At 38.8% G+C, this 27,500-nt stretch overlaps 1 protein-coding gene across 3 annotated transcripts in view; it reads left to right on the forward strand.

Moving 5' to 3' along the window:
* taf2 (TAF2 RNA polymerase II, TATA box binding protein (TBP)-associated factor) overlaps nucleotides 1–27,500 on the forward strand; it is a 139,461-nt gene that overhangs the window by 1,585 nt on the left and 110,376 nt on the right. For all 3 annotated transcript variants that reach the window (XM_026250973.1, XM_026250974.1, XM_026250975.1), the window contains exons 5-8: nucleotides 2,650–2,791; nucleotides 3,015–3,246; nucleotides 9,069–9,253; nucleotides 14,833–14,946. In XM_026250973.1, the coding sequence (XP_026106758.1) occupies nucleotides 2,650–2,791; nucleotides 3,015–3,246; nucleotides 9,069–9,253; nucleotides 14,833–14,946 (673 nt within the window). The remainder of the gene's footprint in view (nucleotides 1–2,649; nucleotides 2,792–3,014; nucleotides 3,247–9,068; nucleotides 9,254–14,832; nucleotides 14,947–27,500) is intronic.

Consider the following 27,500-nt stretch of genomic DNA (forward strand, 5'->3'; position numbering starts at 1 on the left):
TTTAGCAGCAATTACATAAACAACAGGAGGAACTTGGAAAATACTCTTTACTGATTATTAGTATAGACTAAGTCGGGGCGATATCTTGATATTTATATTAGATATTTTTTAAACACGATATGGATTTTGACATATCGTATATATCGATATTGTTTATATTTAATTCTGATTCCAGCACTTTGCTTGTTTGCCTTCTCTGTGCGGTTCTCGCCCCGCCTCCTTGATTTTGTTCCCCCTCCCCTTGCGTGTTGTCTCATTGAACATGCGTCCGCAACCAGCCCGGAGGCTACAGAACTAGTCTAAAAACAAAAAGGACAACTGGCTCCATTATATGGAGATACCTCTGTTTTAAGGTGTTGGGCCAACAGCAGGCAGATGTCTACTGTAGGGCCCTATGATTTCCACGATGCAGAAATTGTGGACGGCATCACGGAATCCAGTCATAAACACAGAATTTACAGTTTAACGTGCAATGTCATGGAATTTGTCAAATTTTAAATGAATTAATCTAAAGTAGGTTATTGCACTCACATCAAATCCCGATATGGACTAATATCTGTAAATCTGTAAATATTAAGCCGGAAAAGTCTATTTAAATATGAATCCTGCATGTTCTGCGTGCCTGTGTTAATGAATGGAGCAGAGGTGCGTCTTCGTTTATTACACACACGGAAGCGCGCGTGACATTCGCAGTGATTTCAGCATCTGTTGTCTCACAAAATGAGGATGTGAACACATGAACAACATCTCCAGAACTGCAGTGAGAGTCACTTCATGAGCATCTGACCGTTTGATTTGAGTAAAACTAGTGTCATATCACATCATAAACTGTAGTATCACATACACAGAACTGCAAAGGTAAACCCGTCAAAATAATAGAATTTGCCAGAAATCCATTACTATTGTTCAGCAAAATGTACATAGCCTACTACTACTACTATTAAAATGAAACGAACATAATTTAAGGAATAATCACACAACATTTCTTCCGTGCTTTATTTTTAATAGTAAATCCCCTTTGTTTACCAAAAAATAAAGTTTGCTTAATTTTCAATAATTAAAAGATACATTTAATGAATGTTTTATGCTTTCATTTGATAACCAGAAAAATGTAAATGCACATAATTTCAGAGGGGAAAAAACATCTCACCTAAGGCTATTTTAAGAAAATAATTTAACAAATTAAGTTGCTTTTATGCATTTAAATAATTACACATGCTAAAACACAGAATTAGGTAACAATAAAACATATAGTGAAGAAAAAAAAAAAAGACATTTCATAGGGCCCTAAAAATGTAATATTTGGCATATTTGTTTTTGAAGTAGTTTTGGGGGGTTATTCTTCCTGTAAAGATATCGAGATATAGCAAAATATACCGAGATATATTTTTTGCCCCATATCGCCCGGCCCTAGTATAGCCAAAATAGTAGCAAGTAGGGCTGGGCGATATATCTAACATAGATCATGCGCATCTAGTCCGTAAATCTGGATCCGAGATTAGCGCTAAATCGCCATCACCTGCTTTCAAATGGAGCAGCATTTAATAGACAGAGCCTAGATCACTGACAAGTTATGCAATATCGTGTTCATTATTGCAGATGAATCGCCTTCGATAATGAACGCAATATTGCATTGCTTGTCAGTTATCTACGGCTCTGTCTATTAAATGCCGCTCCATTTGAAAGCAGGTGATGGCGATTTAGCATTAATCACGGAACCAGATTTACTGACTAGATGCGCATGATCATATAGATATATCGCCAGCCCTAGTAGCAAGTGTCTTGCCAAGACTACGTTATAAAGTTTACCATTCATGTTCAGTAACACACAGCCTTACTGTGAGACAGGGTCGGAGTGGGATGTAATTTCAGGCCAGGAAATCCCACTCTCATCCAGGCCACACAGAAAAAAAGGGACAAAATTTTACCTTTTGGGGTACAACACCTTGACACCATAGCAGTACATCATACACTACATATTAGTACCTTAAGAGTAGTAATTCGTACCCTTCGAAGGGTAAGTTCACTGAAAAAAACTCACCCTCATGTCGTTCCAAACCCGTAAGACCTCCGTTCATCTTCGAAACACAGTTTAAGATATTTTAGATTTAGTCCGTGAGCTTTCTGTCCCTCCATTAAAAGTGTGTGTACGGTATACTGTCCATATCCAGAAAGGTAATAAAAACATCTTCAAAGTAGTCAGTGTGACATCAGAGGGTCAGTTAGAATTTTTTGAAGCATCGAAAATAAATTTTGGTCCAAAAATAGCAAAAACTACGACTTTATTCAGTATTGTCTTCTCTTCCGGGTCTGTTGTGAGCGGGTTTAAAAAACTGCAGTGTTGAGATATCCGGTTCGGAGGCAGATAAGCCTGAGCTTCTGTCACCTGAGAGTAGTCTGTTGTTATCACTGGAAGATGCAAAAAAAAAAATATATATATTGTACTGTGTGTTTATTTGTTCAATTGAAAGAAAGGAAGTAATCTTGATAGAAGTGCTGGTGATTTTAAGGCCAAAAGTACTCATTATGCCTCTTAAAAATGCACCAAAAAAGGTCTGATATGAAGGTTTTTTTATCAGTCAGTTTTAAAACAGACTGTTTTCAGTAATAAGAATCATAATAATAATGTGTGCTGGTGTGTGTGTGCAGAGATGAAAGTTATGAAGGTGTACATTGAATTTTCATTGGACCAGCCAAAGGGGGGGTTGCATTTTGTAGTACCTGATGTGGAAGGAAGTATGGCAGAAAGAGCAGCCCATGTTTTTTCCTTTGGCAACCAGAATTCCACACGGTAAGCTCAATTAAGGTGAATCAGAAATGTTATTAAAGATTACAATCCTGTTTCAGCATGATCAATTCATAATTTTTGATTAATTTATTATTAATACTAATTATTTATTAATATTAATCTAATTGTTACAATATGTGTACATCTGTCTCTATGAGTATAATACCAATTGATTGATCATTATTGCCATTACTGATTATTATTGATTATAAATATTCTCCACTAGGTTTTGGTTTCCATGTGTAGACTCATACTCTGAGCTGTGCACATGGAAGCTGGAGTTCACAGTGGATGCCTCCATGGTGGCAGTGTCCTGTGGGGATCTAGTGGAAACAGTCTACACCCACGACATGCGCAAGAAAACCTTTCACTACATGCTGCCCATCCCTACTGCTGCCCCTAACATTTCCCTGGCTGTGGGGCCCTTTGAAATTCTTGTGGACCCCTACATGCATGAGGTGAGAGAAACTGTAATATACTGTATTTTTTTGTCTTAAATCTGTAGTTTAGGAGTTTGGAGAAGTTCATACCAGTGTTGAGTACTCGAGACTCGGACTCGGTCTCGAGACCATATTTTAATGGTCTCGGTCTTGTCATGGACTCGTGTGCATTTTGACTCGGTATTGACTCGGACTCGAACATATTAGGAATCAGACTTATGCTCGAGTCCCAATCAAAATATTTCATGATTATTACTGTATGTTAATGTTTATTTAAATTGATGTATGATTGACACATCCAATGACTGGTGATTTTCTTTTGACGTGAGACGTTAGGCCAGCAACACACTGGATGTGTGGTGCAAGCGTCTCAGCTGCGTGGCGTGTCTGTTTTTAATTCGGCTCCCATGTTAACAGGTTAGATCTTGCAGACTGCCTGCGTGAGACGCGCGGAAAACCCGTGCATGCTAGAAATAGAACCGACGCCTATTTTTCACGCGACACGCGTGCATGTTGGAAGCGTTTCCAGGCAAAATATACTAGGAAAATATGTTTATATGTCATTTTGTACACAAATACATATTAATTCATGACATTTTGATATTTGAAAGTCTATAGGTTGACATAAATTCAGATATAAATGTAATTTTAAAAATACATTAATAATGATCGATTTTCAAATATTGCACCTGTCAAACATACTCTATTTTGCCGTCAATACTGTTGACGGTGTCTTATCAGTAGGTGTGTAAAAAAATAAAAAAATAAATTTGATATTGTTGTCATGAAGACAAGAGCCTGGTTTTTTGGCGGCCTCTCTCTATGTCACCTACAGCCGCAGCAGCGCGCCAAGCGCCGCGTGCAGGCACGCTTCTGGTGTGTAAAGACACAGAAAACGCGAAGCAGCCACCACATTTCTGGCACGCAGTAGAGACGCCACGCAGCCAGTGTGTCACCGGCCTTAAGTTACCCTCCTGCCATCCGCCTGTAGTGATCCCGCTTTCCAGAAAGCCACATTGCTACATTATTTCTGTGTTATTTTTACAAAGTAGGACAAAATGGTCACAGAAAAAAAACAAATATTGTTTAATTAAATTATATAATGAATACAGACACAGACTGACTGTCTCAACACTAAACATCTCCCCCTCAAAAACAATGTCTGACAGAATGCATTGAACTTATATTGCATTTGATCCAGCTTTCTTCCCCTGGCACATACACACTTTTGGATGAAATTTTCCTGGACAGTCACTCGGCTCTTGTGTGTATGCCCTCCATAACTAAAAAAACTTCGACTAGTGTGTATTTTACCCTGCATTAAAACACACCATCCAGGGAAATTAGCATTAGATTATCCGTTGCTGTTACAGAAAGTGATAAAATGGTAACTGTTGTCAGTCCCCGCTTCCTCTGCGCCGGTAGAGAGAGTTTTTAGTTGGGGTGGATTGATCATGAGACCACATCGTGCTTGGTTGGGTAGCTGGATGGTCTCCTCACTTATTTTTTTGAAAAGTAATTATGCCCATCTGTAATCTTCACAACATCTAAAGTGCACATAATCCAATACATTGTAAGGATATTAGCAGTCATTAGTTAAGCTTCAAGGTTAAAAGTTATGTAAAAGCTGTTACAGTTGAACATTTACAGGTATAGTGGTACAGTAATGTTACTTGTACTAGAAGTGTTATGTAGAATTACAATATAGAGTCGTACAGTAATATTATGTGTACCAGAAAGGTTATATGGATGTGTATAGTGGTACAACGATGTTATGTGAAAATGAGCACTTAATATTGACAACACTTCATAATACTAATAAAATTACCTTTACACCACATACTATGTGGCCCTTTTAACCTTTATTGTTTCCATCAAACATTTGACATACTCTTGAAGATTTCTTTAGGTCTTGTCTCAGACCCAATCTCTCTGGTCTCGGTCTTGACTCGGACTCGACCCTTTCTGAACTCGGTCTTGACTCGGACTCGACCCTTTCTGAACTCGGTCTTGACTCGGACTCGACCCTCTCTGGACTCGATCTGGACTCGATCTGGACTCGGACTCGAATGAGCTGGTCTCGACTACAACACTGGTTCATACATTGAAAAATGTGACTGTAGCAGTGCACATAGCATGTTTTTATAAGTACTAATAAACAGCCTGTAACAATTTACCAACTTCATAATGACGAGAAGGAGGTGGGAACCAGCGAACATTCAAATAAAACTTTAATTACAAAATAAACACAAAACAGCATGACAGCCCCTCACGGACGACTGCTGCGCACAAACAAAACCAAAACACAAAACGAAATACAGGCCTGGTCCTTTCTCGTCCTTCACTGTCGTAGCTCCTCTTTTGTATCCTGCCGGATCTCCTCCGTGGGACTTGGTGAGTGGTGCAGGTGTCGCTCATTTCCAATCACTCCACCAGCCATGACCCGTTCCCACGGCTCTCGGCCCGCCCCACTTGTCACACAGCCATCATGCTAGTAATAAGCAACTAGTTAGTAGTGAAAAGTGTTCGCTAATCTAAAGTGTTACCCTTTAAAAAACAAACAAACAAATTTTTTTTATTATATCTTTTATTATTATGCAGTCCCTCCAGGATTTTGTCTGAAGTTTAAAGTCATTGGTGTACCCGTAAGCCAATCACATAATGTTTGGTTATGACGTGTGTTATGCGTCGGCTAAGCCGCCTCACACTTTGACTGTAAACACGGGTATGTTGCAAAAAACAAAACCATTTAGCCAATTTTGTTGCCTCTTTAACCTGATCCTGCATGAGAGCAACCGAGGGGGACACAATCACAATTATCGCCTTGCCGGACTTTTGCCTCCCCAGATTCTTGCTAACGATCGGTAACCGTTGATAAATTAAACTTTTACCAAAATCTGTCTGGAGAAGGGCCACAACATTACTACCTCCATTCAAAATCTGAAACATACACTCTTCTTGTTCGGGCTTCAGTTGGCAAATGCCGGGAATATTCTCCACAACAGAGCGAATAGCATCCTGTGTCTCCATGTCAGCTGTCATTTTCAATTTCCCTAAACTAAACTATAATCTTAAATTCGGTGCTTACATTTAGATTAGCATCTCCATCACAGCTCTCAGCTCGCCTTCTATTCGTTGATTGGCCGGCTGTTTTGGAGCCGGATGAAAACTGGGAGATGGTTTGTTATCGCTGACTGAGTACAGAAGCGAACTGAAATTGAGCGGTAGTACGAAGTCTGACATACCTTAATTTCTGGACTATTGAGCACACCTGAATATAAGCCGCACCCACTGAATTTAAAAAAAAAATATTATTTTGAACATAAATAAGCCGCACGTCTATAAGCAGCAGGTGCCTACCGGTACATTGAAACAAATGAACTTTACACAGGCTTTAACGAAACACGGCTTGTAACAAAAATAAATAGGCTTTAAGGAAACACGGCTTGTAACAAACTGGCTTTAACCGAAACCGGCTTGTCACAAAAATATTTTTTTGCAGTGAACAGTAGCCTACCAAGAAAGTCATTGGTCACTATCTTCCTCCTCCTGTGCACTGAAACCACTGAAGTCATCTCCTTCGGTGTCGGAGTTGAACAGCCTCAGAATTGCTTCATCCGATATTGGATAGTTTTCATTGTCGCTCTCGTCACTTTCATCCGGAGGCAAATCCCCCGCTGAGCGCTCTTCAACACGCAGCAGTCCAGCCATTCTAAACCCGCTGATGATAGTGGATTTTTTGACAATGCTCCACGCTGTCAGGATCCACTGGCAGACTTGACCATAAGTTGCTCTTCGCATCCTTCCCGTTTTAGTGAAGGGTTTTCTCCCCACTTGTCATCCAATCCTCCCACTGAACACGGAGCGCCACCTTAAATGCACAATTTACACTGATGTTGAGTGGCTGCAAATACTTTGTTGTGCCTCCAGGAATCACAGCTGGAATTGAGTTTGTTCTCTTGATGGCTTCTTTCACCGAATCTGTTATGTGGGCTCTCATGCTGTCCAAAACGTGCAATGCCTTGTTCCTGTGAAAGAATCCTCCCGGTCGCTTGCCGTAAAACTCCATATGCCATTCATGCATTAGGCTTTCCGTCATCCATCCTTTCTTGTTGACTTTCACAACAATTCCTCTCGGGAATTTTTCTTTCGGCATCATCATGCGTTTAAAAATCACCATCGGTGGAAGCTTTTCTCCCGATGCCGTGCAGCTCAGAACACAGGTGAAATGCGTTTTTTCATGCCCAGTTGTTTTCAGCTTGACGGATGATTCGCCTTTCCTGTTGACAGTCCGAGTGAAAGGCAGGTCAAACGTCAGAGGCACCTCATCCATATTTATGATGTCGTGCGGGCCGATGGAATGCTCCGCTATCTTTGCATCAGTGAATTTGTGGAAGTTTGAAACTTTTTCCCCGTAGTCGGGAGGGAGCTGCTGACATAGACTCGTCCGTACCCTGATGGACAGGCCTTTACGTCTCATAAGTCTGAGACACCACGATGGTCCACCTCTAAAATCCTCAAACTTCATTGCGGTGGCGATTGTTTTGGCTTTCAGTCGGATCTGCACAGTTGAAACACCTCGGCCCTCTGCTCTCTGTGTGTTGACCCAGTCTTCGAGCTCATTTTCTAGTTCGGGCCATCTGCTTATCTTCCCCCTGAAAGCTTTAGTTGTCTTTTTGCACTGAGTCAATTCCTCACGCTGCTGTTTCCAACGTCTTATCATCGACTCATTAAGACCAAGCTCCCGTGCAGCAGCTATATTTCCTTTTCCAACAGCCAGATCAATCGCCTTCAACTTGAAAGCTGCATCATATGCATTTCTCCGTGTCTTTGCCATGATGAGGGTGACAAAATGACTACCGTAATCAGAATGATGGGAAGTTTGAGCGCGCTTGATTTAATCTAAATAGTAAACAAAAAAGTTGTTTAACCTTAACCCGTTCGGCAATTTCATTGGTCTAATGAAAGCTTCATTCCGGCAAAAAACTGAGCACGTCACAGAATGTGTGTAAAAAAAAAAATAATAATAAAAATAATTGAAAGTGGGAAAATCCATATATTAACCGAGGTTCAAAGCGTGGGAAAGAAGTTGCGGCTTATAGTCCGGAAATTACGGTAGTCAGGCTAGGTGCCACAAAAAAATTGTGAAATCCTGGAGTGACTGATTATGGTTTAATATAACACTTTCTGTTATATTACCACTGAATTCAATTTAAGAAAAGTAGTGAACACTGCTGCGAGGGTGTTTCTAATACTGGTACTGAACAAGTGATAGTAAATAAACATCTGTCTGTCTTCTGGCTCTCTCAATTTTTTTGTATTTTTTGCAACCAACAAGTTTGTTTTGTTTTCTTTCACTGTTGGAGTAGGGTAAATGGTTTTTGCAAAAAAATAAAATAAAAAGTCCTATAGTCTCCTACATGCCTTTGCCCTGCTATAGTTTTCTAAATGTCACCATGTTTGTTTTTGCACAGAAGCCAGTGGAATCAAGATGTTATTTCATGTGTATACATGAACACAATCCATTCTATAGCTGATGTACACAATGATGTAGCTTGTGAAAAAGCTATTATAACATATTAATCCTTTACCCAGTTTCCGTATGGACATACTTGATATTATAAGTAGTATATAGTGTGTGAAATGTGATTTAGAATGCCCTGTAGGTGATGCACACATATACATATAATTTATTATTCAGATTTACTGATTAAGAAAATTGAGAAAGAAATTCTTATATATTATATATACTAATTTTTTCAGATCTCAATTTTAAGTTATTGCAGCTTTTATTTGTTAATAATAAACTACTATTAATCAAATATATCATGCTTTCACAGGTGACTCATTTTTGCCTGCCTCAGCTTCTGCCCCTACTGAAGCACACCATGTCCTACCTCCATGAGATTTTTGAGTTCTATGAGGAGATCCTCACCTGTCGCTACCCTTATTCTTGCTTCAAGACTGTCTTTGTGGATGAGGCTTATGTGCAGGTCTCATCGTATGCATCCATGAGTATTTTCAGGTATACAAGCTGTTCTTGCATTTATTTTCCAATATAAAAGTCTTGTTAACACTTTATTTTAAGATGTCCTTATTACAGATGTTACATGTACAAACTATTATAATAACAATTACATTTATGCATTTAGCAGATGCTTATATCCAAAGCGACTTGCAGTGCATTCAGGCTATACATTTTTTTTTTACCAGTATGTGTGTTCCATGGGAATTCATCAACATATTTTGAAGTATGTGATTTGTTGTACATCACAATTTCAAAATAAAAGTTCACACCGCTCTGCGTTTGCATGTGGACAAATATTAAAATTACATGGATTATACAGGTGCTGGTCATATAATTAGAATATCATCCATTCCATTCTAAAAGTGAAACTTGTATATTCATTCATTACACACAGACTTATATATTTTAAATGCTTATTTCTTTTAATTTTGATGATCATAATTATAACTAACCAATAAGGAAAATCCCAAATTCAGTATCTCAGAAAATTAGAATATTGTGAAAAGGTTCAATATTAAATGGTCTCTCAGTCTAATTCTGTAGGCTACACTATCATGGGGAAGACTGCTGACTAGAAAGTTTTCCAAAAGACGACCATTGACACCTTGCACAAGGAGGGCAAGACACAAAAGGTCATTGCAAAAGAGGCTGGCTGTTCACAGAGCTCTTTGTCCAAGCACATTAATAGAGAGGCGAAGGGAATGAAAAGAATTGGTGAAAAAAAAAGTGTACAAGCAATAGGGATAACCGCACCCTGGAGAGGATTGTGAAACAAAACCCATTAAAAATGTGGGGGAGATTCACGAATAGTGGGTTGCAGCTGGAGTCAGTGCTTCAAGAACCACTACTCACAGACGTATGGCAAGACATGGGTTTCAGCTGTCGCATTTCTTGTCAAGCCACTTGAACAACAGACAGCATCAGAAGCGTCTCCCCTGGGCTTAAGACTCAAAGGACTGGACTACTGCTGAGTGGTCTACAGTAGGGCTGCACGATGTGTCGTTTAAACATCCATATTGCGATGTACGAATCCACGATAGTCACATCGCAGGATGTGCGATGTAGGCTGTCATAGTTGATCCGTTATTCATTAACTGTATGGGCCAGAGAGAGAGAGAGAGAGAGCCGGCACCACACTAGATGCCCCTATTTTTCACGTGACACGCAAGCGTGCTGGAAGCGTTTTCAGGCAAAATACAATAGAAAAATATGTTTGTCATTTTGTACACAGATTCATATTAATTCATGACACTTAGATGTTTGAAAGTCTATAGGTTGACATATATTCAGATATAAATGTAATTTAAAAAGTAAATTAATAATTATTGATTTTGAAATATTGCACCTGTCACCGGCATGAGAGAAAGAGAGAGAGAGAGAGCCTAGGCCGCACGCTAAATGTCTTCAAACAACACAAACGCTGTCTTGCTCTCTCTCCATCACGCATATTAATCAATTGACACGATGGTGTCGATGTTTAAATCATTTAAAATGAGAATGTAAGTGTGCTCACCCCGTTTTTGTTTGTAAGAAAAAAATTAGTTTTCATATCGCAATATATATCGCAGAAAAATAAAATATTGCAATGTAATTTTTTCCCAATATCGTGCAGCCCTAGTCTACAGTTATGTTCTCTGATGAAAGGCAATGTTACATTTCCTTTGGAAATCAGGGTCCCAGAGTCTGGAGGAAGACAGGAGAGGCACACAATCCACGTTGCTTGAGGCCTAGTGTAAAGTTTTCACAGTCAGTGATGGTTTGGAGTGCCATGTCATCTGCTGGTGTTGGTCCACTGTGTTTTCTGAGGTCCAGGGTCAACACAGCCGTATACCAGGAAGTTTTAGAGCGCATTATGATTCCTGCTGCTGACCAGCTTTATAGAGATGCAGATTTCATTTTTCAACAGGACTTGGCACTTGCACACAGTGCCAAAGCTACCTGTACCTGGTTTATGGACCATGGTATCCCTGTTCTTAATTGGCCAGCAAACTCGACTGACCTTAACCCCATAGAAAATCTATTGGTATTGTGAAGAGGAAGATGCGATATGCCAGACCCAAGAATGCAGAAGAGCTGAAGGCCACTATCAGAGCAACCTGTCCTCTCATAACACCTGAGCAGTGCCACAGACTGATCGACTCCATGCCATGCCGCATTGCTGCAGTAATTCAGGCAAAAGGAGCCCCATCTAAGTATTGAGTGCTTTACATGCTCATACATTTCATGTTCATACTTTTCAATTGGCCAAGATTTCTAAAAATCCTTTCTTTGTGTTAGTAATATTCTAGTTTTCTGAGATACTGAATTTGGGATTTTCCTTGGTTTTCAGTTATAATCATCAAAAAATAAAATAAACATTTGAAATATATCAGTCTGTGTTTAATGGATGAATATAATATACAAGTTTAACTTTTTGAATGGAATTAGTGAAATCAACTTTTTGATGATATTCTAATTATATCATCTATTATATCTAGTACCTATACATCTTTGAATCACGCTGTAAAGTGAAGCATGGTCAGGCTTTTGGCGCTCTCTGCAGGTATTTGTTATAATACGCAATAAACTTAAATTGGTCATGCTCATGTTTTGTATAGGCATATTACATTATGTAGACCTATTTTATCAGGGTTGTTCAATAAAACTATGCAATTACTTGTTTTTGATACTTTATTAGAATCAATTATTATTGCCTCATCATTAGTTTATATATAGGCATACTAAAGCCAGTTTTTCACTTGGGTGTATTTGTACTACTAAAAAATATCAAATTACTCCATTGTCAAAATAATTGGTAGATTACTTGATTAGCAAAGCGATTATTAGTTACAGTTCTAGATTAGTTAAAATATTTCAAAATACAACTGCATTGTTTTGATTTGTGTGATTCAAGACAAATTTTGTCATTTAAAAAAATCTTAAAAATGGTATTCAAATTTTATCTCATTCTAGTGAACCAAGTACCACACTCTAGTGTTAAGTGGTGATATATAGCTCATAATTTCCCAAGTGTATGATACAGCTTTCATTCTTCAGGTCAAATATTGATATTTGATATATGATAAATATATCAAAGTCTTGGGGAAGACGTGGCCTAATGGTTAGAGGGTTGGACTCCCAATCGAAGGGTTGTGGGTTCTAGTCTCGGGCCAGATGGAATTGTTGGTGGGGGGAGTGCATGTACAGTTCTCTCTCCACCTTCAATACCACGACTTAGGTGCCCTTGAGCAAGGCATTGAACCCCAAACTGCTCCCCAGGCGCCGCAGCATAAATGGCTGCCCACTGCTCCGGGTGTGTGCTCACAGTGTGTGTGTGTGTGTGTTCACTGCTCTGTGTGTGTGCATTTCGGATGGGTTAAATGCAGAGCACAAATTCTGAGTATGGGTCACCATACTTGGCTGAATGTCACTTCACTTTCTTTCTTTTTCTACTTTCACTTTCTAAATTATAATAATAAAAACAATTTGAATAAGAAAAGCCATAACTTTCCCATAATATTCTTTCAAATGCTGCACTTCATCTGTGCCATTTAGTTTTATTAGTTTATTAGAATTTGAAAGATAACAAAATATAGAGTTTAGATTTTAGTACTTGAAAACCAAAAAAGTAGTGCTTAAAGTCCTTAAGTCATGGAATTTCATTTTGCAGTTTCTGTTCGAACCATGTTGTTAATAAATATTACTTAGTACTTCAATGTATAGTTTCGCTGTATCACTTAAAATAAAGTGTAACCTAAGTCAACCAAATATTTTATTATATATATATATATATATATATATATATATATATATATATATATATATATATATATATATATTAGTAGAGTACCATGATCGATGGTAGTTTTGTCAAAAAAAAAAAAAAAAAACCTCTCCCACCCGAATTAAAGGGGGTTTAGTCTGAATAAATGCTAGTAGCAGGATTGCGCCATAGATTTGAGATAATTTTACTGACAGCTGAACGCACCTTTTTAAATGGTTTCCTGTTGCTCGTTGTATTTTTAAACACAATTGCAATGTTTTCAACTGACAATATGGCATTTAAAATAAAATGATCTCAAACGTAACTGTGGCCCGTGTGGCTGTGCTGTGCAGTCAAAGAACTGCTTCCATCAGCGCTGGATCAATCGGTTTGTTGGACTAATTAATTTCATTTGGAAAATAAAAGAAAGTGTGTGTGAAATATAATGTTATGCGTTCAACAAGGTAGCCCAATAACCCAAATGACGTAACAGGCAAAGCCCCTGACACCCCCGAAGAAAAAATAACACCAACTTATATGTTTATGTTAGGCTACACAGTCAGGCGCTCGCTCACTCAGTACGTGCTGAAGGCTCTTTGCAAAATGTCGAACCCCTTTAACAGACCAGAAATAGAAGATCCTCCAATAACCAACAGGTTTGGTGTTTGGGTGCACTTTTGATTCACTGTAAGCTATAATGGTGATGGCAAAGAGAGTGGTGGATAAAAAAACAACGGTATGTCACATCTGCTACATGACAATAGGGTACACCAGCGGGAATACTTCAAACATGTCAACTCATTTACGCCGACATCACCCTAGTGTGTCAGTATCTGGAACAAGACGAAAAAAAGGAGGAACATACATGCAACAAACTATCCCCGCAGCATTTAGACAGGCATTTCCAACCGATTCAAACAGGGCAAAAGACCTCACCGCGGTGATTGGTACATTTACGTTATAGCCGCGGATATGAGACCTTACTCTGTAGTGGAAAACGCAGGTTTTAAGAACATGCTTAATGTAATTGAGCTCCGTTACAATATTCCTTCACGAGCCCATTTGAACCAGACCGTAATTCCTGCTTTGTTCCAAAAAACATAAGCCCAAATAGAGAACCGATTGAGTAAAAACACACTTAATATAAAGAGTTATAGAGTTCCATATAAAAAGTTACGTCTTTGTATTTGTTCATAACTACTAAAACAATATAACATATTTTAAAAAAAAATTATAAGGAGCTGTTTTTGTTTTATACAGTATGCTACTAAGAAAACACCATAGAAGATGGGTAAAGAATAGCTCCATCATTGTTGAATGTAAAAAAAAAATCTTACTTTTGTTAGTTTTAATAAAACATTTTTTAAAAAATCAAGGAAGTTTATCTGCCAATTTTTTATTTTTGCTGTATCTAAAATGTACCGAACCGTGACACCAGTGTATTGTATCGAACCGAACAGTGAATTTTGTGAACCATTACACCCCATATTTATATATATATATATAGCCTAGCTTTTTTATGTTTTTCTCTACTTGCAAGTGCTTGATGTGATGAAGACCATGTGAATCCTCATGTTCTGTTGTTTGCTGCTTTTTGCACATGTACAATTGATCCCTGGGAAACACTAATAGTAATATCAAGTTGTATCAAATTTGATATATTTTCTTCATGTTTTGATTTAGGATAGAATGTGTAGTGTTCCCAATGTATGTGATATATATATATATATATATATATATATATATATATATATATATATATATATATATATATATATATATATATATATATATATATAATTTTACCATGATCTTGTGTTTGTGGTCTTCTCAGTACCAACCTCCTGCACAGTGGTATGATCATAGATCAGACTCCTATGACCAGGCGCTGTCTGGCTCAAGCTCTGGCCCAGCAGTTTTTTGGATGCTTCATCTCTAGGATGTCCTGGTAAGTAGGAATGGTAAAGTCTAATAGTGTAAAACTACTTATTTCAACATTTTTTTATATGCAATAAAATGCTTTTCATGCATACATATTTGCAGGCAAGTTTGCATGAAATCCAGTGTTTATTTGTTGAACTTGTAATGTCTAGAGCAGGGGTCCATGCTATGCACGGCGCTAACTCAGTTATAGGTCTGCGACCCTTAATGTTTATGTTAATGTTTAATGAATAGCTTCGGGTTCAGGTCGGGCTCGGGTTTATAGCTAAACTAAAACTATGTGCAGTAGGCTATGTTGATTTCATAGGTGCACGCACACACATTATTGCACATAACAACTACACTTTTATTAGTAAAATAGCTTGCACAGGCTTCTGACGCCAACACAGATTCACACGCAACTTTAAACTCTATCTCTAATTAAAAGAAATTATAGAATTAATTCAAACAAATGCAATCTTACTGCACTGCATCTCTGTGTCTGATTTAAAGCAGGCTGACAAGCTAACAAGCCTTAACTGACAAGTGACCATAATTTGCACGATGGAAGACTACTGCACCTGATGTTTATAAACTTTAATACCTGGCAAGTGTTTTTTCTTTTGCCTTGTGAACTGGCTGAGCCTTAGGGTGTACTCACACTAGCCAGTTTGAACCGTCCCCGAGTGCGTTTGACCACCAAAGCGCGGTTCGTTTGACTAGTGTGAGTGCTCCGAAACGTGCCCGGGCGCGGCTCGATTAGCCGGCCTGCTTGGAAGAGGTGGGCCAGGGCACGGTTCAGTTGGTCTCGGGCGCGGTTCGCATGCAGTGTGAGCACTAACCGTGCAGGAGCACGGAAAAGGACGCTTTGCGTCACGGTTTTGCGACGCTTCAAAACAAACATGACAGGGAAAGGGTCGCTTTGGTCTACGGCAGAGGTGCAAAACGCATAAAAACAAAAAACTGCAAAGTCCTTGCCACACTTCAGCTGGTACCTTGCAAACATCCTCATACGAGCAGCACGATTACGTGAAAATATTCGCGCCTCTAAGGCGACACATCTGTTTAACAACAGGCTGTGAGAGGGCTGTGGACCAAACGACACAAAATTACCACAAAGAAAACAGAGCGATGGACTCCATTGTGTTCAGAGAGCGCTGCTCTTCCTGTCTATCCCGAAACCGTCGCACCATAATTACGTAAGCGTGCTCCGGCACGAATGCTGAAACCCTATTATGTGAGTGCAGGTCAGAGGGGGAGTGGGGAGGGGGGGACAATCGTACTCGGGCCCACTTCATGGCAACCGTGCCTAGTGTGAGTACACCCTTAATGACTCGGTTTCTTTACATGTATTTGTTTACTGACCGTTGCATGCAATCGTGAACTAGGCTATGGCATTTTTTTTTTTGAATGTCTATTCATTAAATGTATATCCCAGCCACTGCTTGCTTTATTAGAAGAGTACCCCACTGATCCAGTGATAGTATAATAATAGTGATAATGATAATAATAAAAAAATATAGCTGCAAGCAGCAATTACAGGGCCAAGCACTCCACAGGCAAATTGAGGAGTTAAGCTTGGCATGGATTATCACACCAAATACAACAATGAGCAATTACAGCAATTTTAGGATTATTGTATTCGAAATGGCGGAAAAATCATTAAATACAACCTCTCCTAGCATGATTTATTGGCTTGTCAAGTGTGACCAACAGGTGGCGCTGTTATCAAATTGATATGGTGTGTTCTGTGTGAGTGACAATGACACACACTAAGTTTGGTGTCAATATGCCAAAGCATTACAGAGCTACAGCTACAAGTGCCTCAAATTTGTTGCTGTAGTATGCAAATACGGTTTTACCTATCAACACAAAATAAATTTTGTCAGCACAGTCTCTAGATTCTCACTCGATTTTGGTGAAAATCAGACAAATGGTTGATGAGGAGTTTGAAAAGTGGGTTTTCAACATCAAAATGGCGGACAGGAAGTCCATCTTAATCTGGCATATTTGGTATCCATGTTGTCGTAATAAGCCATGAAATATTTTGAGACCAGTTTCATTACAATATGTGCAAATATGTAAAGTATTTGCAGAGATATAGCCTCAGAATCATTTTGGAATCGTACCTAAAATTTGTAACTGTGCTGTATGAAAATGGTTTTGTCAATCTACACACAATGCTTAACTATTTGTCAGCACAGTCTAAAGATGATCTGACTCTATTTTGGTGAAAATCAGATCAACAGTTGAGGAGGAGTTAGAAAAGGTAGGATTTTAACATAAATCAAAATGGTGGACAGGGAGTTCAGATATCCTACTAGAAAAATGTCTATTGTCGGCACGACCCAATGAATATTTTGAGACCAGTTTCATTACAATAGCCTAATGCAATCAAACGTTATTAGCACTTTTGAAAATTTTATAATTTAAGGTTAATGAATAGTTTATTACTTTTGGCAAATAGGTGGCGCTTTTATCAAGGTAATATGCTGTGGTCAGTCTGAGGAGTAAAATGGCACATACAAAGTTTGGTGTAAATATCTCAAACCTTTGCAGAGATACAGCCCTCAGATGCAGTTTGGCATATTTCCAACAATTTTTTTCATGCGCTAAACGAAAACCATTTTGTATATCAACACGAAATCCATAACTTTTTGCCAGCTTGGTCTGAAGATGATCTGAGCTAAATTTGGTGAAAATTGGACCAACGATCTAATGAGGAATTCGAAAAAGTATGTTTTCAACATCAATCAAAATGGTGGACAGGAAGTTCAGTAAATTATGGTATCTATGTTTTCAAAATGATGCAAGGAATCTATCAACATCAGTCAAATTACAATATGTTAATGTAAGCAAAAGTTATTAGCATTTTTCTAAATTTCTTCATAATTGTTGACCAAAAGGTGGCGCTGCCCCAAAACTTTTTGAATATCATCAGGGCATGGAGCCAAATATTTGTGTAATTATTTTCATAATGATACGCTAATATGTTAAAAAAAAAAACAGCATTTTATAACACTATTGACTGAATAGAGTAGTCAAGAGACTGACATTGAAGCACAATAATCTGGCAAAAGACCTCGTAACAGGCAGATTCCTGCACGGGTCCATTTTTGAAGACCCGTGCCCGCCCGTACCCATAAAGTTCAGCACCAGATCCGACCCATCACCCGTGATAATATAAAAATTAAATCCGCACCTGTCCAGACCCGTTAATATTTGGCCCGTTACCCGATCTGCACCCGCGATAAATAACACGCTTAAATCATTCCAAATAAAGTGCTTTATTTTTTCTCGCACTTCTCTCAACATCACAACAGTGTCATTAATGTGCTACTAATTATCTAATATACTAATCATCGTTATTAATTATCTGCAAGCATCCCCGCCTGTGAATTTTAGGAATGTCAAAATCCACCCGTTTCAGCCACTTTTATGTGGGCACCCGCGTGTACCCGACCCATTGCAGGACTCTAATATATATATATGTATATGTATGTGTTTGTGTGTGTGTGTGTGTATGTATGTGTATATATTAGGGCTATAGCTATCGAATGTTTTAGTAATAGAGTATTCTACCAAAAATTCCATCGATTAATCGAGTAATTGGATAAAATGTGTTTTTAATTAAATTAAATTAAAGTGCAATATTAATTATGCAAAAGAAAATTAGACTCCTGGGTCTCTTAAAATGAACAACTAAGTTTCCTTTTTTAGAATTTTTTTTTAATGCATAGAATGCAATGCATACATCAAAAATAAACGTAATTATTACCCACTGTTTCTCTGTCTGTACTTGTACTGTGAACGATGACAAAGTTGACAGATAAATTAAGTTCATTTAAGTGCCATTCACTTGGGGTTTTAAATAAAGCATTTTCTGAGATGCACATTAAACACATAAAACATTAATTTAATTTATCTTTTAATTATTTAAAATTAAGCAAATGTAAATTTTTGGTAAACAAAGGGGATTTACTATTAAAAATAAAACATGGAAGAAAAGTTGTGTGATTTAAAACTAAAAGAAAAATGTTATATATATATATATATATATATATATTTTTTTTTTTTTTTTTTGTAGTAGGCTATGTACATTCTGCTAAACAATAGTAATACATATCTGGCAAATACTTGTTTTTAAACTAAACCGGACTTTTATTTTGACGGGTTGACGTACCTTTACAGTTCTGTGTATGTGATGTGACGCTAGTTTTACTCAAATCAAACGGTCAAATGCTTATGAAGTGACTGTCAGAGCAGTTCTGGAGATGTTGTTCATGTGTTCACGTCCTTATTTAGTGAGACAGCAGACGTTGAAATTACCATGAGTGTCACGTGCGCTTCAGTATTTGTGATGAAGGAAGACGCGCTTCTGCTACATTCATTAACAGAGATACACAGAACATGCTGAATTCATATTTAAAATGACTGTTCCGGTTTAATATTTACAATATTAGTCCATATCGTGATTTGATGTAAGTGCAATAACCTATTTTTGATTAATTCATTCAAAATTTGGCAAATGCCGTGCCTTTCCGCGTTAAACTGTAAAATCCGTTTTTATGACTGGATTCCGCGATTCCCTCCGCGTTTTCTGCATTGTGGAAATCATAGGGCCCTATTTGTGGAACGCCAGCTCTATATTGCAATGGGCACACGCCACGACATTCTCTTTACGTTTGCACGTGCCCTCAAATCAAAACACTGTTGATTTCGAACGCAGCGCTTGTGTCTCCTTTCGCTTTGTGGGTGACTTAAACGTGTTGTCACATTGAAAAAAAAAATTGTTAAAGAACCTGATGTGAGATTTAAAATAAATTAAAAGAGGCTTCGAGGCAGAGTAATTTGCCACGATCATTTTTTGTAATGGAGTTACTCGAGGAATCGTTTCATTCCTAGTGTGTGTGTGTGTGTGTGTGTGTGTGTATATATATATATATATATATATATATATATATATATATATATATATATATATATATATATATATATATATATATATTAGGGCCGGGACTTTAACGCGTTAATTGAGATTAATTAATTACACAAAAAATTACGCGTTAACTCAGATTAATTAATTACAGAAAAAAAAATCCCGCATTTTTAATAACGTATTTTTGCACCGCGGAACGTTTCTCACTGGATGCGTTTCGACGGACCGATTATACTGAAGCACCAACTAGCGTTCGCTTATCACTGCAGCACATCGACGAGCCTCAAGTATCATCTCAACGCTAAACATATAGCAGCTAGCGTGGACGTGAACTATGTAGTATTTTGTTGGTGCAACTGGCAGTTTATGTTGAACTCTTTATTGTTTTGGCCAAGGTTATTGAGAGTTGGACTTAGTATGTTATGGCCTCTGAAGCAACAGAGAGATGTTTTCTAATAGTCAGTGTTTCCAATGTTCTGAATGTAATTGACAGTCTTGTGTTTTACTTAAAAAACACTTTACAGAAGGTTCCAGCACCTATAAGCTTCCTGAATTTCTGAAATGTACTATTTCTAAATTGTTTCTAAATATGCTATTGCTACACTTAATGGCAAAAATTGCACTGGTCTGCTAGACTTGGTTGAACAAAAATAAACAATATTTTGTTGCTTAAGCTTATGTATTCAGTCATTATTCAATGGTATACTATAAATCCATGTGAAAAAAATTACTTCTCACTGTTCTCAGGTCAAATATGTATATGCGATTAAAATTCGATTAATTTTGATTAATTACAAAGCCTCTAATTAATTAGATTAATTTTTTTAATCGAGTCCCGGCCCTAATATATATATATATATATATATATATATATATATATATATATATATATATATATATATATATATATATATATATATATATATATATATATATACAGAGTCAGGTCCATAAATATTGGGACATCGACACAATTCTAATCTTTTTAGCTCTATACACCACCACAATGGATTTGAAATGAAAGGAACAAGATGTGCTTTAACTGCAGACTTTCAGCTTTAATTTGAGGGTATTTACATCCAAATCAGGTGAACGGTGTAGGAATTACAACAGTTTGTATATGTACATCCTACTTTTTAAGGGACCAAAAGTAATGGGACAGATTAACAATCATAAATCAAACTTTCGTTTTTTAATACTTGGTTGCAAATCCTTTGCAGTCAATTACAGCCTGAAGTCTGGAGATCAATTAGACATCAGCGTACGCTGGGTTTCATCCCTGGTGATGCTCTGCCAGGCCTCTACTGCAACTGTCAGTTCAGTTCCTGCTTGTTCTTGGGGCATTTTCCCTTCAGTTTTGTCTTGAGCAAGTTAAATGCATGCTCAATCGGATTTAGGTCAGGTGATTGACTTGGCCATTGCATAACGTAGAGTTGGGTCCGAGTCCACCTTGGTCGAGTACGAGTCAAGACCAAGTCCACAAACATCGAGTCCGAGTCCAAAAGGGGTCGAGTTGGACTCAAGTCCGAGTTCTTAAAGGCCGAGTCCGAGTCGAGTCCGCCCGAGTCCAGAAAGTAATTAAATTAAAAAAGATTATAAATTGGTATTGTACATTTTTACATTCTATTAATATTTTAACCTTTCAACCCATTAAACCAATGGCAATATAAAAATGTAATAAAAAAAAATACCACTGTTACATCTAGTCATTGCCATTGAACATTTTTATTTTATGTCAACAGAACTAGTTTCCTATCAAAAAAGGTTTCAAATGTTTTATTGTATTACAAGTGCATGAAAATACAAATGAACCTGTTTTATTATTCTATCACACTATATTGTCCTCCAGTTAAAGCTGACATTTCAGTTTTTTAATGCCTCTCCCCCACATTTGACAGAGGTAAAGTTTGAGAACAGATGAACTGATGATACTGCGCATGCGTGTAATTTTTCAAGTATTTTGTTAAACATCGGAAAGTGTGATAAAACTATACTATTTTTTTTTAAGATAGGAGTTACATTTTTCTAATCTGTATATTGTAGATTATGTATGGGCCAAAGGGGTTTTCAGGGAAGTTGGACAATAAAGACTCTAAAGACTCCATGTTTAATATGAATAAGGGATGATTTATGAAATATCTGTACTGTATGTATAGTTAATGATGACAGATTCACAAACTGAGTTTGTAGTAAACAGAACATGAACACGAGTAGAGCAGCTGATGATACTGAACTGCAGCATGTGCCGGTGTCCTGACATTTTATATATATATATATATATATATATATATATATATATATGTGTGTATATACAGTTGCAATCAAAATTACTCAACCCCCTAGAGACTGCAGTACTTTACAAATACAAGCTTTTCTGAAGATCCAGGATAAAATAAAATTTTTATCTATAACAGTTCACTGGCATATTAAAAGTGATATTGTCAATATATAATTTAATAATTTTGAGTTATAAGATTTTTTAATAGTACTGCGATGTCATAATTATTCAACCCCATTCAACTTTGCTGTTTTTAAATCACTTATTTGCATGGTGGGAAATAAAACAGTCTCAAAACACGATTAAGCTTTTAGAAACTCTATTAAAAACAGAATTAGCTTGAGCCGTTACACATACAGTTAGCCCATGCATGTGTTGAAGTTGAGTAGCAAAAATGTCAACAGAGATCTCACAAAAGCTGAAGAGAATAAATATCTTAGTACTTTAGAAAGGCTAAGGCTACATGAAGATTTCCAAGACATTGAAAGTTCCTAGAGACACAGCTGTCAGCGTTTTACCAGAAAATCTTTGAGGTTGTGGAAGAAAAAGCACAATATCATAAAATGTTTAATCCGAGCAACTGAGAAAAATCTGCAATGTTAAGCCAAAGACTTGCAAGATGACCCGATGAAAGGAGGAAAACCATTTAAAAGCAGTGTGTAAGAAGATCACTAGACTAGTATTGCCTTTGTTGAGACATCTTGTAGAATACCACTCTTGATCAAGAAGAACAAAGTACAACTTGAACTTGATAAAATACACGTGTGTAGACTTGTGGAGCTCTGGAGGAATGTTATATGGAGTGATGTGACCAAACTGGAACTTTTTGGACCCATGGATCAGCGGTATGTCTTCTGCAAAAAAGGCAAAGCTCATTAGCAGAAGAACACCATCTCCATCCTCAAACTTGGAGGTGGATCAGTCCTGTTATGGGTTTCTTTACTGTAGAAGGAAGTGGAAATCATGACTGTATGAAGGACATCGTGGATTCTTTAAAGTGTCAGGCCATTTTGACAAGAATTGTGATGCCTTTGGTGCAAAAACTGAAGCTGATGATCAATGGACTTTCCTGCAGGCCAGTCATACCAAAGTACACATCCAAATCTACTACTGCTTGGTTCAGGGATCAGTCATAGAATGTACTTGAGTGACCTGTTCAGTCTCCAGGCTTAATTCTCATTTCAAATGAGAGAGACCAAGATGGCGGCGCGAACACATCGCGAGGCTCAGCGTCTCTCAGGTTTTTGAGATTTGCAGTTTTATTCCTGCTCATCTCGGGTCTGTTTATACTGAACAGCTTTGCTTTAACATCATACACCCGACAGGAGCTTTTGGATATCGGTGAGGAATTTACCAGCAGTTTTATCACCAATCTTCGACTCATCCCTGAGATCGCTAGAACACCCGAGGCTTCGCACTCTACCCGGCCGGGCTGAAGTGCTTGCAGGCGGCGTCGAGATCGTAAACAAAGGCGGGGGAAGCGCGGAGGTCTAAGAGCTAAGCTAAATCTAACACCGCTCCGGCTCTCTTTACCCAGCATTTTCCTCGCTAATGTGCGGACACTGGTGAACAAAATGGATGAGTTACGACTCCGCATCACCCACAGTAAGAGACTTCTGGACTGCAATGTCATGATTTTCACAGAAACATGGCTACACAGCGACGTACCCAACAATGCTATTGAGCTAGCCGGACGCTACACGCTCCGGGCAGATAGAACGGCAGATGACTCCGGCAAGACAAGAGGTGGTGGATTGTGCATTTATGTCAACAAAGCTTGGTGTACGAACACTGTCATTGTTGGGAGACACTGCTCAGCTAACCTAGAGTTTCTCATGGTTAAATGTAGACCTTTTTATCTGCCATGGGAGTTCACTTCCACCATAATAACCGCAGTCTATATTCCACCGGATGCTAATGCCAAGCTTGCTTTGAACGAACTTCATGCAGCCATTAGTAAACAACAGACTGCTCACCCGGAGGCTGCTTTTATTGTCGTGGGTGATTTTAATCACTGCAAATTAAAAACAGTACTCCCCAAATTTCACCAGCATGTTTCCTGCCACACCAGAGGAGACAAAACTTTGGATCATGTTTATACAAACATTAATGGAGCTTACATCGCGAGCCCCCTCCCCCACCTCGGACAGTCTGATCACCTTTCTTTGTTTCTCACCCCTAAGTATTCACCCCTCATCAACCGTGTGAAGCCATCAGTGAGGACCATCAAAGTGTGGCCAACTGGAGCTGACTCTTTACTTCAAGACAGGTTTCAACACACTGACTGGAGTATGTTTGCTTCACAGGCTGCCTATGGCTCTCACACGGACATTGATATCTACACCTCCTCTGTACTGGATCACATCAACTCCACCATTGACAGTGTAACAACAGAAAAACAGATAACAACATACCCTAATCAGAAGCCATGGATGAACAAGGAGGTGCGACTTCTGCTGAAAGCCCGCAACACCGCCTTCAGGTCAGACGATGCTCAGGCCTACAGTAAATCCAGGGCTAACCTGAAAAGGGGCATCAAAAAGGCCAAGTACTGCTACAAGCTGAAGGTAGAGGAACACTTTTCCAACTCTGACCCCCGACGCATGTGGCAGGGCATCCAGATCATCAGTGACTACAAGTCAAGCAACTCCACTCCAACGGTCACGGACGTCTCCTTCCTTAACGAGCTAAATGACTTTTATGCTCTCTTCAACAGCGACAGCAAGGAGACGGCCACCAAAATCTCAGCCTCTTCAGACCACCAACCTCTCAAACTCACCTCCACAGATGTCCACACTGCACTGAGCCGGATCAACGCACGCAAGGCTGCTGGCCCTGATGGCATTCCTGGGCGTTTGCTTAGGGCATGTGCAGAGCAGCTTGCAGGGGTCTTCACAGACATTTTCAACCTGTCCCTCATCCAAGCAACTGTGCCTACATGTTTTAAGTCCACATCCATTGTGCCAGTACCGAAACACTCCTCCCCAACGTGCCTCAATGACTATCGCCCCGTAGCACTCACACCCATCATTATGAAGTGCTTCGAGCGACTGGTCCTAGCACACCTCAAAGACTGCCTCCCACCCACACTGGACCCACACCAATTTGCCTACCGCAGAAATAGGAGCACAGAGGATGCAGTATGCACAGTGCTGCACTCTGCACTCACACACCTTGACCATAACAACACGTATGTTAGGATGTTGTTTGTTGAATTCAGTTCAGCATTTAACACCGTCATTCCCTCCAAGCTGACCACAAAACTTGGAGACCTGGACATTAACATCTCCCTCTGCAACTGGATTATGGACTTTCTGACCAACAGGCCTCAGCATGTTCGGTCAGGCCACAACCACTCCACCACCATCACACTTAACACTGGCCTACCACAGGGCTGTGTGCTGAGCCCATTCCTCTACTCCCCTTTACACCCACGACTGCAAGCCTGTGCATGGATCCAACTCCATCATTAAGTTTGCAGATGACACCACGGTGATTGGCCTCATAAGTGACAACGATGAGACTGCCTACAGGGAAGAGGTACAGCACCTGGCCACATGGTGTGCTGACAATAACCTGCTCCTTAACACCAATAAGACCAAGGAGCTCATTGTGGACTTCAGGAAGAAGAAAGGAAGCACGCATGACCCCATCCACATTAACGGGATGGTTGTTGAACGTGTCTCCAGCTTCAAGTTCCTGGGAACCACCATCTCGGAGGAACTGTCCTGGGCCACAAACACCTCCAGCCTGGTCAAGAAGGCTCACCAGCGCCTTTTCTTCCTCAGGACAGTGAAGAAGAACCAGCTGTCTTCATCCATCCTGGTAAACTTTTACCGGTGTGCGATCGAGAGCATCCTGACCAGTTGCATCACCGTCTGGTATGGGAACTGCTCAGTGGCTGACCCCAAGGCACTGCAGAGGGTGGTGAAAACTGCCCAACGAATCACAGGGACACCACATCCTGCTCTTGAAGACATCCAGAGGAAACGCTGTCTATGTCGAGCTCGCAGCATTCTCAAGGACTCCTCTCACCCTGACCACGAACTGTTTAACCTCCTCCCCTCCGGGAGGCGTTTCAGGAGCCTCCGGACAAGGACCACAAGATTCAGGAACAGCTTTTTCCCTAAAGCTGTCTCCTTGCTGAACTCTGCCCTCTGACACCCCTCAACACCCCCCACACCACACATAGACTTCTCCCCCTCTTCAACACTCTGATTTATTTATTTACTCACAACAAGCAAAAAGTAACTTGTTATTACTTGCACTACTGCCTGTTCATCCAGGAACACTGTATAATCCATTTGCACATTGAAATATTTTTTCTATGCACTTTACTGTCCATTGCAATACTGTAAATTATGTTCATAGTTCTGCCAATAGTGTACATACACTTTTACATAGCCCATCTGTATAGTATGTTCATAGTACACCTATCTGTATATCGTGCTTATAGTATTTAATATCTGTAAATTATGTCCATAATACTTACCTGTATAGTTATTGTACATATTATAGACCTTTATTCTGTACTTACTGCTTATTGCACTTCTGGTTAGATGCTAACTGCATTTCGTTGCCTTGTACCTACATGTGCAGTGACAATAAAGTTGAATCTAATCTAATTTAATCTAAAATATCTGGTTGAATTTGAAGAAAGCAGTGGCAATGTGAAAACCAAAGATTATCAGTGATCTGAAAGCTTTTTCAGGTGTGGAATGGGCCAAAACTGTAGTAGAGAGGTGATAGAAGCTTCTAAACACTTACAGACAGCGTTTATTGGTGATTTTAAAGAATAAAAGATTCTGCACAAAGGGGGTTGAATAATTTTGAACATGAATGTTTAGAGCCAATTCGAATTTTATAATGATTCATCAATGTTCCATTCTCAGAATCACTCAAAAGTGTATTGACAAACTTTCTCTAATACTTTACTGATGCTTTTGTTAAATTGATTTCATAAAATGTTATCCTCCACAGCAAATTGTCTTGCAAGTCAAGGGGATTGAATAATTTTGATTGCAACTGTGTATATATATATATATATATATATATATATATATATATATATATATATTAGTGATGGGCCGTTATCGGCGTTAACGTGCCGCGTTAACGTGAAACTCTTATCGGGCAATAAAAAAAAAAACACTGTTAATCTATTCTCAAAGTTGGGTTGGGAGCTGGGTCTATACTAAGCTAGCTATGATGACTTTCACCTTGATATTTTATATAACCGACTGGCTGAGGCCAGCCTAAAAAGATGCTCAGGACAGTTGACGGGCCACTGCTGCACATCGTCATGAAAGCTTATCTTTTTCACGTGTTTTAAGCCTTACCGCTTGTCAATTTAAACATTAAAGCA

The sequence above is a fragment of the Carassius auratus genome, unplaced genomic scaffold, assembly GCF_003368295.1.
Source record: "Carassius auratus strain Wakin unplaced genomic scaffold, ASM336829v1 scaf_tig00026259, whole genome shotgun sequence".
In the NCBI taxonomy this organism is placed as follows: Eukaryota; Metazoa; Chordata; class Actinopteri; order Cypriniformes; family Cyprinidae; genus Carassius; species Carassius auratus.